The sequence below is a fragment of the Rhamphochromis sp. 'chilingali' genome (genome assembly GCF_963969265.1).
Source record: "Rhamphochromis sp. 'chilingali' genome assembly, chromosome: 18".
NCBI classification, from domain to species: domain Eukaryota; kingdom Metazoa; phylum Chordata; class Actinopteri; order Cichliformes; family Cichlidae; genus Rhamphochromis; species Rhamphochromis sp. 'chilingali'.
This window is the reverse complement of record NC_137945.1, coordinates 1,450,001-1,465,257: the sequence shown is the minus strand read 5'-3', so window position 1 is coordinate 1,465,257 and position 15,257 is coordinate 1,450,001. Positions and strand designations below refer to the sequence as shown.

Below are 15,257 nucleotides of genomic sequence, written 5' to 3'. Positions count from 1 at the left end.
TACAGTTTCTTTCTTTGATTCCCGTCAAAAGTTCCTTGGAGGATATTGAAGCTGGACTTCAGTGAAGTTTAATGCGAGATGGAACGACTTCAGAGAGAACAGTGACCCCACACATAATAATAATAATAACGGCACATGAGATTCTTTGCTTTTTGCGGATGATGTGGTTCTGTTGGCTTCATCGGGTGAGGGCCTCCAGCTCGCACTGGAACGGTTCGCAGCCGAGTGTGAAGCAGCGGGAATGAGGATCAGCACCTCCAAATCTGAGGCCGTGGTTCTCAGCCGGAAAAGGGTGGAGTGCCCACTCCGGGTCGGAGATGAGTTCCTGCCCCAAGTGGAGGAGTTCAAGTATCTCGGGGTCTTGTTCGCGAGTGATGGGAGAAGGAAGCAGCGTAAATAAGCTTCCTCCGAAGGGTGGCTGGCCTCTCCCTTAGAGATAGGGTGAGAAGTTCGGCCATCCAGGAGGGGCTCAGAGTAGAGCCGCTGCTGCTCCACATCGAAAGGAGCCAGCTGAGGTGGTTCGGGCATCTGATGAGGATGCCTCCTGGGCGCCTCCTGGGTGAGGTGTTCCGGGCATGTCCCACCAGGAGGAGGCCCCGGGGCAGACCCAGGACACGCTGGAGAGATTATATCTCTCGGCTGGCCTGGGAACGCCTTGGTATTCCCCCGGATAAGCTGGAGGAGGTGGCTGGGGAGAGGGAGGTCTGGGCCTCTCTGCTTAGGCTGCTGCCCCCGCGACCCGGCCTCGGATAAAGCGGATGAAGATGGATGGATGGAGATTCTTTGATGAATACATATGACAGCACAGATCCAGTTTCACTCGTTTTCTTTTTGCTCAAACATCCTTTATTGTAAATATCCATTGTTTTTACAGTTAGATTGTAGCAGTGTTGAATATTTTAGTATTAGCTAATTTCATCTTGCTGATCATTATCATGGGCCTACTTTGAGCGAGTGTCCACATGTTCTTCAGTGTCTCATTATTTTGAGACCCTAGGTGTCAAACTTATAGTACCATATCACCCATTAGAGCTCTTCTTTCTCACACTGCCAACTTACTTGTAGTTATTAGACGTTTTAGAGCTTTCAGACACCGCTCATGTGGAACGAGCTGCCAGGATGGATTCAGGGGATGGTTAGAGATTCGACTTTAAACTTTCTTTCAGGATGAGTGATAACACAAAATAATTATTTTCCAAACGCATGCAGTTGGTGGGGTTAGGTTCACTGGTGGTTCTTGCCCATAGCTGTGAATGGTTAGCCCTGCATCAGAGTGACGACCTGTCCAGGATGTACCTGCCTCTCACCCTGTGGAAGCTGTGATGTCTTCACTCAGGAAGCCATTGAAGAGGTGCGGGCCACTCAGGACAAGGCAAAATGACAGACACGGCGTTCACAGTCACAAGGCTTTTATTTCTCACAACAAAGCTACTCAAATAAGGTTTGATCATTGCAGGAGAGAATCCTTCTGCCACTGTTTCTTTTTACTCGCAGGGAGAGGATCCCTGAAGACCAGGATACAAAGGAAGTGTGTTCCAGAAGGAAGAGGACCAGCTCTGAGGAAGCAGGTAAGCTGTAAAGGTGAGTAACTCCCTCCTCAGGTAGGGGAGGTGATGCTGGGAACAGGGAGACAAAAGCATTAGCAGGAGCAGACTATCAGGTTTAGACTGGATGCTCGAGCTGGTCCTTAACTACCTGTGTTTAATGAGGATGATGAAGGGCGGGAATCATGACTCCACCCCTGGATGATGGAGGAAAAGCTTGCTCTGGACTCAGAGGGGGTCACAGAATCCACAACAAACCAGCACAGAACACAACAGAGACAAGGTCCCCATTTATCAGCCGGATCATTTACATGGTTCATGCAGGGACATGTGCCAGTGTCTCTGAAGTGAAAATAATATAACTGATAATCGAGTGACTGTTAGAGTGGAGACACAACATGGCAGCTGTCATCACACTCCATAAATGATCAAAAACTAAAATCAATGTCACGAAAAGCTCATATTTTACATGTAGGTCTTTCCGATGTATTAAATAAAGTTTTAGTTTACATTTTTTATGAAAACCCAGCAATGTTTACTCAGTGAACCCTGATCTGCGAGAGGCAAAGAACACCACTCACTCAATATTGGCTGAAATAGCAGTGAGGTTAATCACATAGAAGCAACATGTACATGAATGGTTTGGTTTCTGTTCTCTTCTTATGATCTTTTAGTTTGAAGTTTTCTCAGAGTCTTTCCTGTCCATCCATCATATTCATCATGGTTACATTCCTCCATCCATCCACTTTCCACTGCTTGTCAGCATCCAGATGTTGGGGCAGCAGTCTCAGCAGACATGCCCAGACCTTCCTCTCCATTTCCACCACTTCCAGCTCTTCCACAGGAATAATGTTATATTCCTAATCCAGCCAAGAGACTCCCCACTGCTTCCTGGGTATAAACAGTCAGATGACACAAGCACGTCTGGATCCTTCCATTATGGAGTAGTAGCTGCTCAGGTTGTTATTTTATCTCTTAAGTGGTGAACATACTCTGAAACTTAGAGATGGACACAACACAACATGTGTGCACAGTCACAGAGCTGGCAGGCATGAGGATATCCACTCAGATCCATAAGTCACTTGGACTTCAGGAGACTCTGGCAGATGTTGGGGAAACTAACACCCACATTAGGCTGAGCTCGACTCCCTTATTATTGTGATACCCACAGTTTATGCCCATAGGTGAGGGCAGGAATATATTTATATCATCTCTTTGTATTAAGGTCTCAACCTTACACTACAAAACACCTCCCACCTGAGGCAACACCTTATTCTGAGACCACACTGAGCATTCCCACGTTTTCCACCTACGAACTCTAAAAGATTGGTGCTGACATTTGTGGAATTTTGCTCTAAATAAACCTTAGATAAATATCCTGCAGATATTTAACTTCATTCAGTGTCAAACAAGAAAACAGTGAATGTAACCTGTTAGCAGGTCAGCTAAAGAAAACTGAATTCACACCCGAGTTCACATCTAACCACAGTTAAAGCCAAACCGAGTCACATCACATATACAGACATTCAGTGTGGTTCTCTATGGAGGCTGAAGGCTGTCAAAGGTCATAATTTACATGATATGTCTCCAAATGAGTTCAAGCACAGAGAAATTAGCTGATTAATTCTAAACACTACTGCCTTAAAAAGCAGCAGTTGTTTTTTTTAACTCAAAGCCTTCTACGCTACAAGACACATTCATGTAGTACTTTATGCTTTCCACCACTACAGCCAGTTTACACCTATGTCACAGAGAGGCTCCAGCCAAACAGGGACTCGAACGTCAAGCCATCATCTATGAGGGGCCCTCAGTAACCGATGCACCACAACAATGACAATAACTCAGCATTGTCGATAAAACTTGGGTTGATTTTTTGGAATATTCAAACTAAAAACAACCCGTTCAGCACTGTGAGCTGTAAAAGTTGGATCTAAATTTGATAGATTGAAAAGTTTTTCTGTCTGGACGCTCGAGACTCACTCCAAACTGCTCCCACTCTGGTCAGATGCTCTTTATTGTTCGTTGTTGGGCACATCTTCATCATCCATGTTCCTCTAACACATTAAAGTCCCGATCATCATCGTTTCTATAAATATGAAAACTATTCTCTTGAAAAGGAAAAGCTGACAAAGGTTCAGTACCTGCAGACAGCCTCTCAACTTCCATAAATTTACACTATCAACAGTGATACACAGACACGAGCAGTAGTGGTTAACAGGAAATCATGATTTGGCTCATTCTTGTCAAGTAAAGCAAAGAATTCATAACTTTATACACTTTATACAATAAAAGTTCATTCAGAGTATTTCAAGTCAAACAGAAGGTTTTAGTCAGACTGAGACTGTTAAAGAAACTCGTTCAGGAGCTGCAGAGCTTAAACCAAGTCCTTTGGTCCTACCAGTCAAGCAAACTTGCAAACATCAATTGTGAGTCTGAGGCTGTCGGTCTGGATGAAGTGCTGCCTCTGCTCAAGTCAGTGTTTCCTGAAGAACTGACTGTAAAACAATTAATTCCTGTGGGCAGCTTGAATGAAAGTAGAGCACAGCTTCAGTCTGACAGCCCGAGTGCTGCTGTCCCCTAGCGGACAGGAGCATGTAGAGCGCCGCCCACACCCAGATACTCGAGGTTCTCTGCTGCTGGGAGGAACAGATGGTTCTCCGCTAACGTTGCATCTTTAATGGTCTGAGGCAGGAAGTCAGCCTGGTAGTCTGGATTATCAAGGCTGTGACTGGTCACCAGAGGGCGCAGTTTGAAGGACGCGTTCAGGTATTCAGGTCCATAGGGCACTTGGGAGGTGTTCAGATCCTCCAGCGGGTGGGGAAGTGGGCCCCAGCCCAGGCTCAGGTCCTCATAATTAGGGTTTAAAACCTTGGAGAGCCGGCTGCTCTGGCTGGTCTCACTCACACTCTGGTTCATGTACTCTGGAAGACAGAGCAGGAAAATGCTGTTTAGGTATTAATTAATTTTCTGTCATGAAGACAGTTTGCTGTCTGGCTATTAATTGATTTACATCTCCTAATTATTTGTCACTGGTCTGAGTTATGTTTGATGATGGATACCGTGGTCGATGAAGTCCTTTTCCAGTGCGCTGTCAGTGGGATCGGTGATGTACCGCAGGGCGAGGCTGTTCTCTCCGGCCGGATGACCATTCTGACACGAACGAAGAGAATCAATGAAACACCTCTGTTTCATCAAAGCACGTTCATTAGAATGAAACACAGAGGAAATAAATAGCTGTACTTCTGGCCACTTATGGCGAGTGGAAGTAGACGGTTTACATTTACTTGGGTCACCAGGGGGCGCCGAACACTTTCTTAAGCACAATGTTTTTTCATGTAACACTTACTAAAATGTTTGATAAAACATATAGACATGTAACAATGTGTCTTTAGACTAGATTAGACTACAATAGGTGTGTGTGTCCATACCATGGGCCGGTCCTTATGGTTACCCATGCCTCTGTAGGGCAGCAGGTATTCGTCCGGGTCAATAACGTCCTCGGTGTCGTCGGTGCTCAGCAGACGAGAGTAAAACCTGCTGTCTGACGGACTTGGCAGGTCCCCCTGACAAAAATAATTAATGTAGTCGAGTTTATGCTATGTAACAGTTTTTTTCTTTAAAGACGATCATTATTGCTCGTTCATTTTTATTATAATGATCATCTTCTGGATTGAAACCAAAGAGAAACAGCTTTGCATTTATTGGAAGTTTGTTTGAAATCATTTTCTCGTGTTTCTTTTGAACCGCTTCTTTCTACACACCGAAACTTTACATTCCCTGTTAGTTCTGTGCAGTTAATAAATACTAATATTATTTCATTTTAACAGTTTACTCATCTATATTCACCGTGTGAGTATGAGTTAGAACACACGTTGATCCCAAACTGCTTAATTCTCTAATAAACAGGAAGTAAAGAGATGAACTGATGATATGATGTTTGTCGGGTCTAATAATTCAACTATGTTCATGTGGTTTCATAAAAAAAATCTCAGCTGTAGATATTTCTAAAATACTTTTTCTCCTGGATTAAATTTATTCCTGTTTTGTGTCTGAATGATCCAGATCGTGACATATTCTCCACGTGCACCCCGTACTGTGATCAGAATTTGGTTCTTTACATTTAAAAAACTAATTGTATCATACTTTAATTCATCATATGCCAGCGCATTCAAGAGGAAACAAAAAGAAAAGACGATGGACGGTTTTCCATATGAAAACAAAATTGTTTTATTTTTCTAATATCTTCATTTTCAAAACAGGAAAAACTGAGTTAAATGTGATCATTAGAAGTAGAAATGCTTTATCTTTTTCTAATCAGTTAACTTATTAATTAGGTTAATTAGGTTAAGTGTCAGCTTCCTTCTTTCATTTTCAGTAAGAAGGTTTTGGTTTATTCCTGTAGTTTTTTGATTACTATAAAAGTAGATTATTGTTAAGGTTAAAATGTAAATATTTTTGGATTGTTAATAATAGAACTGATTGCTGACCAAGTGATTTAGCTCCATACAGAAACACTGAGTCCTATGAGCGTAAATGATTTCTCACAAATGTCACAAATATTCGACCGATCAGACCATTAGCTTGTTTAACAACAGTCCCCCTGATGTGTGTGGTGAGTCAAGAGTTCACGTTCAGCACAGCTTTTGAATGAACAAATGTCTGAGAAATAAGACAATATTAATATTATTACATGTAGAAAATATCTGGACAGTCAGACGGTACAGGATCTCCATATTACCAACCCTCAGTGAAGAAAATCTTTTTATAAGTGTTATTATACAAGTAAATGACATGAAATCCCTGGTTTACCTGTATGACCAGGTATCTGGACGGGTCGCTGGCCATCTTGGAGAACTCCACCATCAGCTCTTTGAACCTGGGCCGACTGGACGGGTCGATCATCCAGCCTGCAGAAGCAAAGTGGATGATTTTCAGTCTTCTGTACAGCTGAGCTGCTCCAGGCTATATTCGTGTTCGTCATACCAAAGAACTTTTAGTACTTGATGTAGAATTTTTTTGTCTGACTTCATGAAATTTAGACCGTAGCCTGGAGCCATTGTAAGACAAACAGACGCCCGATTTGGAGACATGATGAGTTTTTTGTGAAAAAGCGCCATAACTATTTAAAAGTTTGACACCTTCATGTTCCCATCAAGGCGCAATTTTTCTACCAGCACCACCTGCGTCTCGTCTTACATTTGACCATGATCATGTAGACATCGATGGTGCAGATGGGGGGCTGAGGCAGCCGCTCGCCTCTCCCCAGCACCGTGGCGATCTCGCTGGCCGGGATGCCGTCGTATGGCTTGGAGCCGAACGTCATGATCTCCCACACCGTCACACCTGCAGACCATCGACTGTTAGAGCAGACTCAGTGCTCGGTAAAACCTCCGTCACACAACAACAGACACGATGAAGTAAACAACATGAGTTCAAGGAGGGTTTGTTCCTGATGAGAATTTTAATGATAATGATCATTTTTATTTGCATGTATATAAAAGACAGAAATATGTTCTGGGGTTCGAACGGTGAATCAGTAAGTAAGCATCTTGAACCTGAACCGTTTTTCTTTCAAATGCCCAGGAGGGGGCAGTCCTGTCAGACTGAAATCTATGAGAAGATCACTCTAATGCTCACTGGATCTATGACATCAGAGAGCATTTTAGGAGTTTATGGTCGACCTCTTGTGTCAGGTCATACACAAGACAACAGCATGTTAATGGTTTCAATTTTAATGTTTCCATTCAAAGTAAAATAGACAATAAAGCAGACGATTCTTTATGGAGGGCTACCTCATGATACTTTATGCTTCCACTTATCAAATTCAGTGTCGTGGGTGGAGCCTATCCCAGCTGTGATAGAACAGCTGTCTTTTTATGTCACAGTAAGAAAATAACTTTTTCAGGTGTAGTGAAACAAGTACCCAGTGGGCCTTGTGCAGGCTAGAGAGCCACAGATTGACCCACCATAACTCCAGACATCACTCTGATGGGTGTAAGTCCACTGGAGGATCGACTCTAATGCCATCCACTTAATGGGAACCTGCGTTAAACAGAGGAAGACAAACACACACAGACAGGTGAGGAACATTTTAACAACATCAACATCCTGTCTGATTTAGTCTTTTGTGGTTTTGTCCTGATAGAAATCAGCTCGTCTCCGAGTGCCATCCACATGAAAACACACCTTTCCTCCATCAGCGTGATATTCCTTCTCATCTGCCGTCAGAAGCTTGGCAAGGCCGAAGTCGGTGATCTTGACGTGGTTAGGACTCTTCAAAAGGACGTTCCTTGCAGCCAGGTCACGATGCACCAGGTGACGCTCCTCCAGGTAGTTCATCCCCTGCACACAAACGTCATGCATGCACACAAGTTTTCAGTATGAGTAAAACCAGCTGTGTGATAACTGGCTGGGCTGCAGCACCAGTATCTCTGCAAAAGAAATGAAGTCCAGAAACTGCAGGTGATGCTGACTCCAACAATCGTTCAGTGTCCACAGATCCACGTGTAAAAATGTCAAAAGTTACAGCAGAAATAAACATGTTTACAGCCTCATACAAAAATGTGTAAATGACTGTAACTCATCTGTGTAAATTGTTTGTTTTTGTTTAACTTCTTCAGGCTGCTGCCTTTAGGGGGCGCCAGAGCAGCTCATCTGCCCCCATCTCCCCCTCTCCCAGCATCCTCATCTGTCACACCAGCTTTTTGCACGTCCTCCTTCACTGCATCCATGAACTATCTCTGAGGTTTTCCCGTTTTTCTCCTGCCATCAGCTCCATATTCAGCACCCACGATCCCATCAGCACACTTTATGAATGGAGACTGCTCTCATCAGGTTTCACTGTGAGCCTCTGACCTTGTACCTTGTGATTTTCCCAGCACTTAAAAATCCAAATCAGACTTAAAACGGACTAAACAGATTAGCACACGGTTTCTTGTGTTTGCATTAATGGGCCTCAGCAGGCTTAAAGAGAGCTGCACACTGAGCTGGCGCCTCAGGCAGGAGAGTTTCTCCTTAGAGGAGGTCTTGCTGACCTCATTTACTCACCTTAGCAATCTGGACACACCAGTTGAGCAGCCACTGCGCCCCAATGCTATCCCTGTGGTGCCGGACATAGTCCAGCAAGCAGCCGTACGGCATCAGCTGAGTAACCAGCTGGACTGATGATGTCAGGCAGATTCCCAGCAGGCGGCACACATGAGGGTGATCCACACTCGCCATCACATACGCTTCCTACACAGACAGCAGTGTTACTGAGAAACATCCACGGGAAAGTCTGAGCTACAGATGCAGCTGTGGAGCATTTTTAACTTCAGTGCGCCCTTTAATCAGCTCAAGATTAAGATCCAACTTTTTTAAACCACTTAAATGTAAGAAGATATTTGGTGGAGCGACTTAAAATTCAAGACACAAAATACTTAACAGTCACTAACAATGTGTTTGTATAGCAGGAAAAAGAAGAAGCACACAGAGGAGTCTTACATCCAGGACTTCTTGGTTGGCTTTTGGTGACGTGGCCTCTCTGAGAACTTTGATGGCTACTGGGATCTTCACATTCTCGCCTTCAGGGATCCACAAACCCTAAACAAACAAACACTTTATTCTGTCCAACTAGCAGGAGTGCGACTGGGCTGTGGTGCGTTCAAGTCTCAAGTGTTGGATGACAGCAGCATTTCCTCTGCTGCACTCACATGACTAAACATTTAAAGTACCACCATGAGGGGATCATTCTCTTGTATCAAACATATTTACCTTGTACACCGTCCCAAAGGCGCCGGAGCCGAGCACCCTGACCTTCTTAAACTCGGTCTCCTTCAGGATCCTCAGCAGTGCCTGGTTAGGTGCCTGACCACTGGGGGTCAGCGGCTCCACCAGCTAAATGACAAAAGTCATCCAATAGCATCATATGTAGAGAGACTTCAGTTCATATTTTAGAGCTACCAACCAAATCAAACCCAGGTTCATCATTAATGCATTCATTTTACTATCGATCACGTTTTAAATGCAGAATGAAAAGCTGAGTCTTCACCTCTCTCTCCTGCAGCAGGCGGCGTACAGTTCGCTTCCTCTTAATTTGCATTCGTCGTAGCAACACAAAGATGATCAGCGACACAATGACGAGAAGCAGGAGCCCTCCAATCACACTGGCCGCCAGTGTAGAGTGTGCAAGAGAGCTGTGAAGAGAGAGCGTTAAATGATGCTGACAGCATGCAGAGTCATAGAGTCCTGTTCAAACTGGAGATGGCACGATACCACTTTTTTATTCCCTATACCGATATCATAAATTTGAATATCGGCCGATACTGATATAAATCTGATACAGTGCATTTTATAATCGGTAAAACTTTTTTTAAAATATCTTTCTGCATTTTGTATAAGTTCATACTCAAGTAAAAAAATATTCTGCTATACCTGTATGCAAAAAAATACCCTGCACCCAAAATATTTCATAGTTCAGCAAAACTGATCAATCTAATAACCTTAAACCTGCTCCATCCTCCCTATTCTGGTATTTTAAAGAGTACTTAGCAGAAATATTAAATAACCAAACTAATGGGGTTGCAAACTCCCAGCAAAATAAAAAAGGGAACCACCCCCCACCTCATCATGATTAATCGACGTAATCAACTTTAATTTAATGTGCGTGTAAAAAATGCACAGAAATCAATTATTTTTCTACAATAATTAAACAGATTCAACATCTTTCTTCAACAAAACTGCAGACTGCACAGATGGTACCCAAAGGAAAAAGCACTATAGCTTACTAGGGTATATTAGACTTAACAGTTACTATATACAGTAATGGACTTCTATACATTTTACATCACATGAAAACTTTGGTTGTAAGATTCGGATAATTATTTATTAAAAGCTCGACATTTTAAATGAGAATAAGAAAGAAAAGTATGTCTTTGTGCCCCCTTTTCCCTGTTCATGCCCTCTCTGCCCCCCTGGCTAAACTTTGCTAGCTCCGCCCCTGCACAGTTACCAGCGTCAGCTACGTAGAAAAAGATCCTGGTGTAGAAAGTAATATTAAATAAATCCTAACAACAGTCAAGCTTAAACGTGCTGCTGTTGTTCAGCTGCTGGTTTCCTCTTTCTGGTGCAAAGTGGGCCAAAAACAAAGAAGAGAGACGATCAGCTGATCACTGATCAGTTTCATGATTGAAGTAGCAGCAGGAGAGAGAGAATGAGAGACAGACGCCCCATATATATATATTGTTGAAATGCAAAAGTTTATTTGGCATCATCTTTTCTGTGTTGATTTCAGTTAAGATACAACCAAAGATATATTTTTACCCATTGCATCCAGACAATCCAGGACCAGAACACCTGCAGACACACAGACACGAAACATCTTAAATCCAATGTTAGACGCTCTGTTTAATATCAGCTGCTCTGCCGACACCCTCAGCGGGGATTCAGCAGCATGCGCCTCACCCCTCGCTGCAGTTCTGGTGGCAGGACTGGCACTGGCCCATTCTGTCGGCGTATTTCCAGACCAACTTGCCTCCCTCTCCCTGCACACCATGAGGGCAGTGTGGCACGCAGTGGGGGCCATCTTTAACATGGGCACACTGGGAACACTTGTCAGGGCCCTGCAGGTGGGGATGATGATGGGGATGTTCATTTTCTAAACCACGATTTATGATTTTTGTCTTTGTACAAGGACCAAAATATTTACAGAAAAACAAAATGTGCCAAAAAATGTTTCATTCTCAAAGCGAAATCTACAGATTCCTCATGTTTCCTGTCCCGTTGTTAACACGCTTGCTCCTGTATTTTTCTGCAGGATTAATTTAACATCTACTGATCATGCCCTTTTTACCTTAATTTTTGATATAAATCTCAAAAAGAACTAAAAATATGTTTTTAATACACAAAATCTTAAAGATCTGCTTTGAAAAACCTTAAAAAGTTTGAACTTTCAGGTTCAGACATGACTTGAAGAAGAGTACGAAGTATTAATTAGAAAAATCAGCAGCTGTTACAGTTGCTTGTATGCTTTGACTGTCCGATGCTATTTCATACTGTACACTCCTCCTAGCAACAATGGCAACAATAGCAGTAGAAGCTGCACTGACCGGTCCGGAGCAGGTCAGCGACCCGGTTTGCAGCAGACACTCTGGGTGACACTGGACACAGCTGCCATTTACCTCCACCTCTCTGGGTTCCCTGCAGGAGGACACAGAGAAAGATCCAGAGTCAGTGTGCAGAAGCTCACCGGGGGAACAAGAGCTCGGTTTTCTGCACTGATGGAAATTATGGATTTCCTCCAATAGCCACTTAAGGCTGTATCCAGCAGGGGGTCCAGCCCCACAGACTCACATGTTACAATGAATTAATTCATAATTAACTAACCTTCTAAACAACTGTTCAGGGGTGACTTGTTGTGCAGCTATTTTCAAGTATTTCCTCCAGTTTTGATGAGTGAAATTCAGCTTTTTTTATTTGTTTCTGAGCAACCTGCACTCATCTGAATTACTGGTATTTATGTTGGGAGTGTAGTGACTGCAGGGACAATGATGACTTTTACCTGGATGTGTGTGTGCTGTAGAACAAGTTTATTTGATTTTAGATGTTTGTGTATCATCTGTGTTTGTGACATTAATTGTGTAGAGTGTGAATATTGAGAGACTAGGTAGCAGCTAAGGTAGCAGCCAAATTTAGCAGCAGCGCCAGGTTAGCTTGGGGTTATGCCTGTAACCTCCGTTCTCTGAGTGCTGGGTGTAGTGATTCTGTAAATTTAGTATTAAATAAAAATATATGTAGAACCTAAAATATTTTCAGCACGTATACATGTCTGTGTATCTACAAAGTTTATGGTTGAGCTAGCTAATCAAGCTAGCTAATCTTAGCTGATTACTTTATTCAGCTTCTGGCTGAATATAAACGGACAGCAGAAAGCCTGTTTTGAAGCCTGACAAAAGGCTTCACAGAGACACAGCAACTGCTTCACTAATGTTTAAAGTCTATAACTCACCCTTGCAGCAGGTTGCAAGACACCACACAGCGGCCCTTGCGGTTGAATTGCCGGCAGGACAAACACATGGTGGGCCCTGGACCCCAGCAGCCTAAATCTGTACACTCCGTGTCACAGGTTTGATTGTTCCTCTCTGTGTCGCAGAGACAAGAATATTGTCTTATTTCTCAGACATTCGTTCATTCAATAGCTGTGCTGAACGTGAACTCTTGACTCACCACACACATCAGGGGGACTGTTGTTCAACAAGCTAATGGTCTGGTCGGTTGATCTGAATAGGTGGGCCCACTGGTCTTTCCAAACATAACATAACTCGGGGTTATTCTTCACTGCCACTACTCCGGCACTGACCTCCTTCAGAGAGCGCAAACCCAGCCACCGCAGGTGCTTCAAGCTCACCACGGCCAAACTGTGTTTCCTGAAGAGCAAGAGTCCATAAGAGGGGGGTACATAAACAATACAGAGCCACCATCAGCACTCTTGCTGGTCCAACAACCATCCATCCACCAACCATCTTCCGCTTACCAAATCATGTCATGCTGACACTGATACTGAGTAAAGTCTGAAGTCAAACGAAACACAGACCAAATATCTACATATGAAACCAGTGTTGAGCTACACTTCCATTTGTCAGAGTGCAAAAGAAACCACCCATTATGCAAGCAGATTTATGGGCCCAGAATAGCTCAGAGGTTTAGTTGTCATAGTTCCTTTATAACCTCGGTGTAAACTGTTATCAGTTTGGAAAGAAAACCCACATATTTCACATATTTCTGGTATTTCTGGACAGTGAGACTCACGAGAATGTCGTTCTTCCTCTGATGATCTCCAGGTTCTCAAACACAGACAGAGATGTCAGATTCTTGGGCCAGAACTGAATCATCAGGTAACCTGGACGACACAAACACTGGTTGTTGCTGCAATCTTCAAAACTTTAACAACTCCATGAATCAGAGGGCAACGAACTACAGATTCAGTTAGTGTGACTCCCATTGCTCTCAGGCTGTAGACCTACCAGTGATTTCCTTCACTGTCTTGAAGTTCTCCAGCTTCTCGGGCTCCATGGGTGGGATGTTGTAATGTGGATCCCTGGAATGGCAAATCAGCACAAGTCATTGACACAGAGGACGGCCTACTCAGCTGACTGCACCGAACATGAATAAGTCATTTATTTCTGTCAGGCTAACTTAATGAAGCCTGTGTTTCATGACAGGCGAGCGTTGGCGATGTGCTGAGGTGTGGCTGTGGGTATGATGCTGTTAGCATCCAGCTACCGTGAAGTCGCAGTGTAACACTGTGATGTTTAGTGGGAGGAGCTCCTCACCCAGTGAAGGAGGATTCAAGGATGACGACGTCGCCGTTGATTTTGGTGCAGTCCTTAAACAAGTCAATGTTGGAGGCGTTGATAGCGATGGTGTTGATCAGAGTGCCAAACCTGACCCCGTCACATGCTGCAGGAGAGAAAGAGCTGGTCAGGTGATTTGATTGATTCTCAGGTGTCTCTCACTCGCGCGCTCTCTACCTTTAGGACAGGGTCCGTCACAGTCTTTGCAGCGTTGGATTCCATTCTCCTTCACCTCGTACATCCTGTTGCTACAGGAACGAACACACGAGCCTTCAGTCACCACGTAGTTATCTACACCCAACCAGAAGCAAACAGAGCTCATTAAGGACAAAGACCATGTTTAGGTCTCTAGCTGGAAGCTACATTGTTTTCAACCCTGTCACACTGAGGCTTCCAGGGACACCACCACAGGTGGATGATGTGACTTATGTGTAAGTCCGTACGTGGGCAGGCTTTGACGCAGGTCGCTCCAAAGGTGAATTTGGCGTTGGGGTTTTCGACCACCTGATGAAGTATGGAGTCATAGCGTTTCAAAGGTGGACACGCGTCTTTACAGATTCCGTCATCGTTGAAAGCCCTGCAGGCCTGGAGAGCACGAGGACAGACAGAGAAAACAGCCTGTATTTAGTCTTTTAATAAGATGTTTTTTAGCCCGAGTTTTTTAAAACATCAATTCTGAAAAAGTTGTGACACGACACAGTTGTAACATAGAACGCATATCAAATCTTTAAACTGAGAAAATAAGAAAAATATGAGCTCATTTTAAATTTGATGGCAGGAACACATCTGTAAGGTAGAACAGGTCTATGTAAAGGTCTGTGAGCTGAGGCCAGCAGCTGTCCTGCTCTGATGAAGGATTCCAGCTGCTCAGCAGTCCTGGCTTTGTTCATCCTGTTTCTGGTTCTGTGATGTTCCAGATGTTCTCAGCTGGCCCAAGGTCTAGACTGTAGGCAGGCCAGTTCAGCAGCCACACAGCAGGCTGGGCCCAGGTGATGCTAGTCCAGCTGAACTTTCTAAAAATGTGTTTAATTACAGTTTATGAATTAACGAGGCGGAAGAAACTACTTTTTCCCGGGTAAGTTTGGATACCTTTTTTTTATTTTAACATTAAAGTCTGTGTGATGATCTGAAACATGAAAGTGTGAAAAATATGCAGAATTAAAAAAATCAGCTGTTTTATGTCATGTTCACATCTGGAGCTTCTTCTCTGCATGATGGCGCTCTGATCTGCAGATGTGGAGCTGAGCTGTGAAACCTGTCACTGATCTCCATCACACAATCACACCTGCTATTAATGCAGTGCTGTCTGAGTCCCCGAAGTTCACGTCTATCCAGTACTGATTTTTACTGATCGCTCCAGATTCTCGGAATCTTTTAATGATCT

General features: G+C 43.7%; 1 protein-coding gene across 2 annotated transcripts in view; it reads right to left on the bottom strand.

Moving 5' to 3' along the window:
• Positions 1–71: 71 nt before the first annotated feature.
• LOC308386165 (melanoma receptor tyrosine-protein kinase-like) overlaps positions 72–15,257 on the bottom strand; it is a 54,157-nt gene continuing 38,971 nt past the window's right edge. The window contains exons 7-28 of one of the 2 annotated variants that reach the window (XR_013969738.1): positions 14,317–14,458; positions 14,051–14,164; positions 13,853–13,979; positions 13,544–13,617; positions 13,329–13,419; positions 12,747–12,946; positions 12,529–12,661; positions 11,630–11,720; positions 10,986–11,143; positions 10,845–10,877; positions 9,574–9,718; positions 9,297–9,419; positions 9,027–9,125; positions 8,592–8,777; positions 7,731–7,886; positions 7,511–7,586; positions 6,741–6,887; positions 6,354–6,451; positions 4,973–5,107; positions 4,604–4,694; positions 1,696–4,465; positions 72–1,616 (exon numbers count right to left, since the gene is read on the bottom strand). Coding sequence is in view for 1 of the 2 variants with exons in the window: in XM_080865503.1 (XP_080721629.1) it covers positions 4,122–4,465; positions 4,604–4,694; positions 4,973–5,107; positions 6,354–6,451; positions 6,741–6,887; positions 7,511–7,586; positions 7,731–7,886; positions 8,592–8,777; positions 9,027–9,125; positions 9,297–9,419; positions 9,574–9,718; positions 10,845–10,877; positions 10,986–11,143; positions 11,630–11,720; positions 12,529–12,661; positions 12,747–12,946; positions 13,329–13,419; positions 13,544–13,617; positions 13,853–13,979; positions 14,051–14,164; positions 14,317–14,458 (2,763 nt within the window). In the remaining variant the exon portion in view is untranslated. Of the gene's footprint in view, positions 4,466–4,603; positions 4,695–4,972; positions 5,108–6,353; positions 6,452–6,740; positions 6,888–7,510; positions 7,587–7,730; positions 7,887–8,591; positions 8,778–9,026; positions 9,126–9,296; positions 9,420–9,573; positions 9,719–10,844; positions 10,878–10,985; positions 11,144–11,629; positions 11,721–12,528; positions 12,662–12,746; positions 12,947–13,328; positions 13,420–13,543; positions 13,618–13,852; positions 13,980–14,050; positions 14,165–14,316; positions 14,459–15,257 lie in introns of both variants that reach the window. The other variant, XM_080865503.1, reaches the window with a different exon arrangement.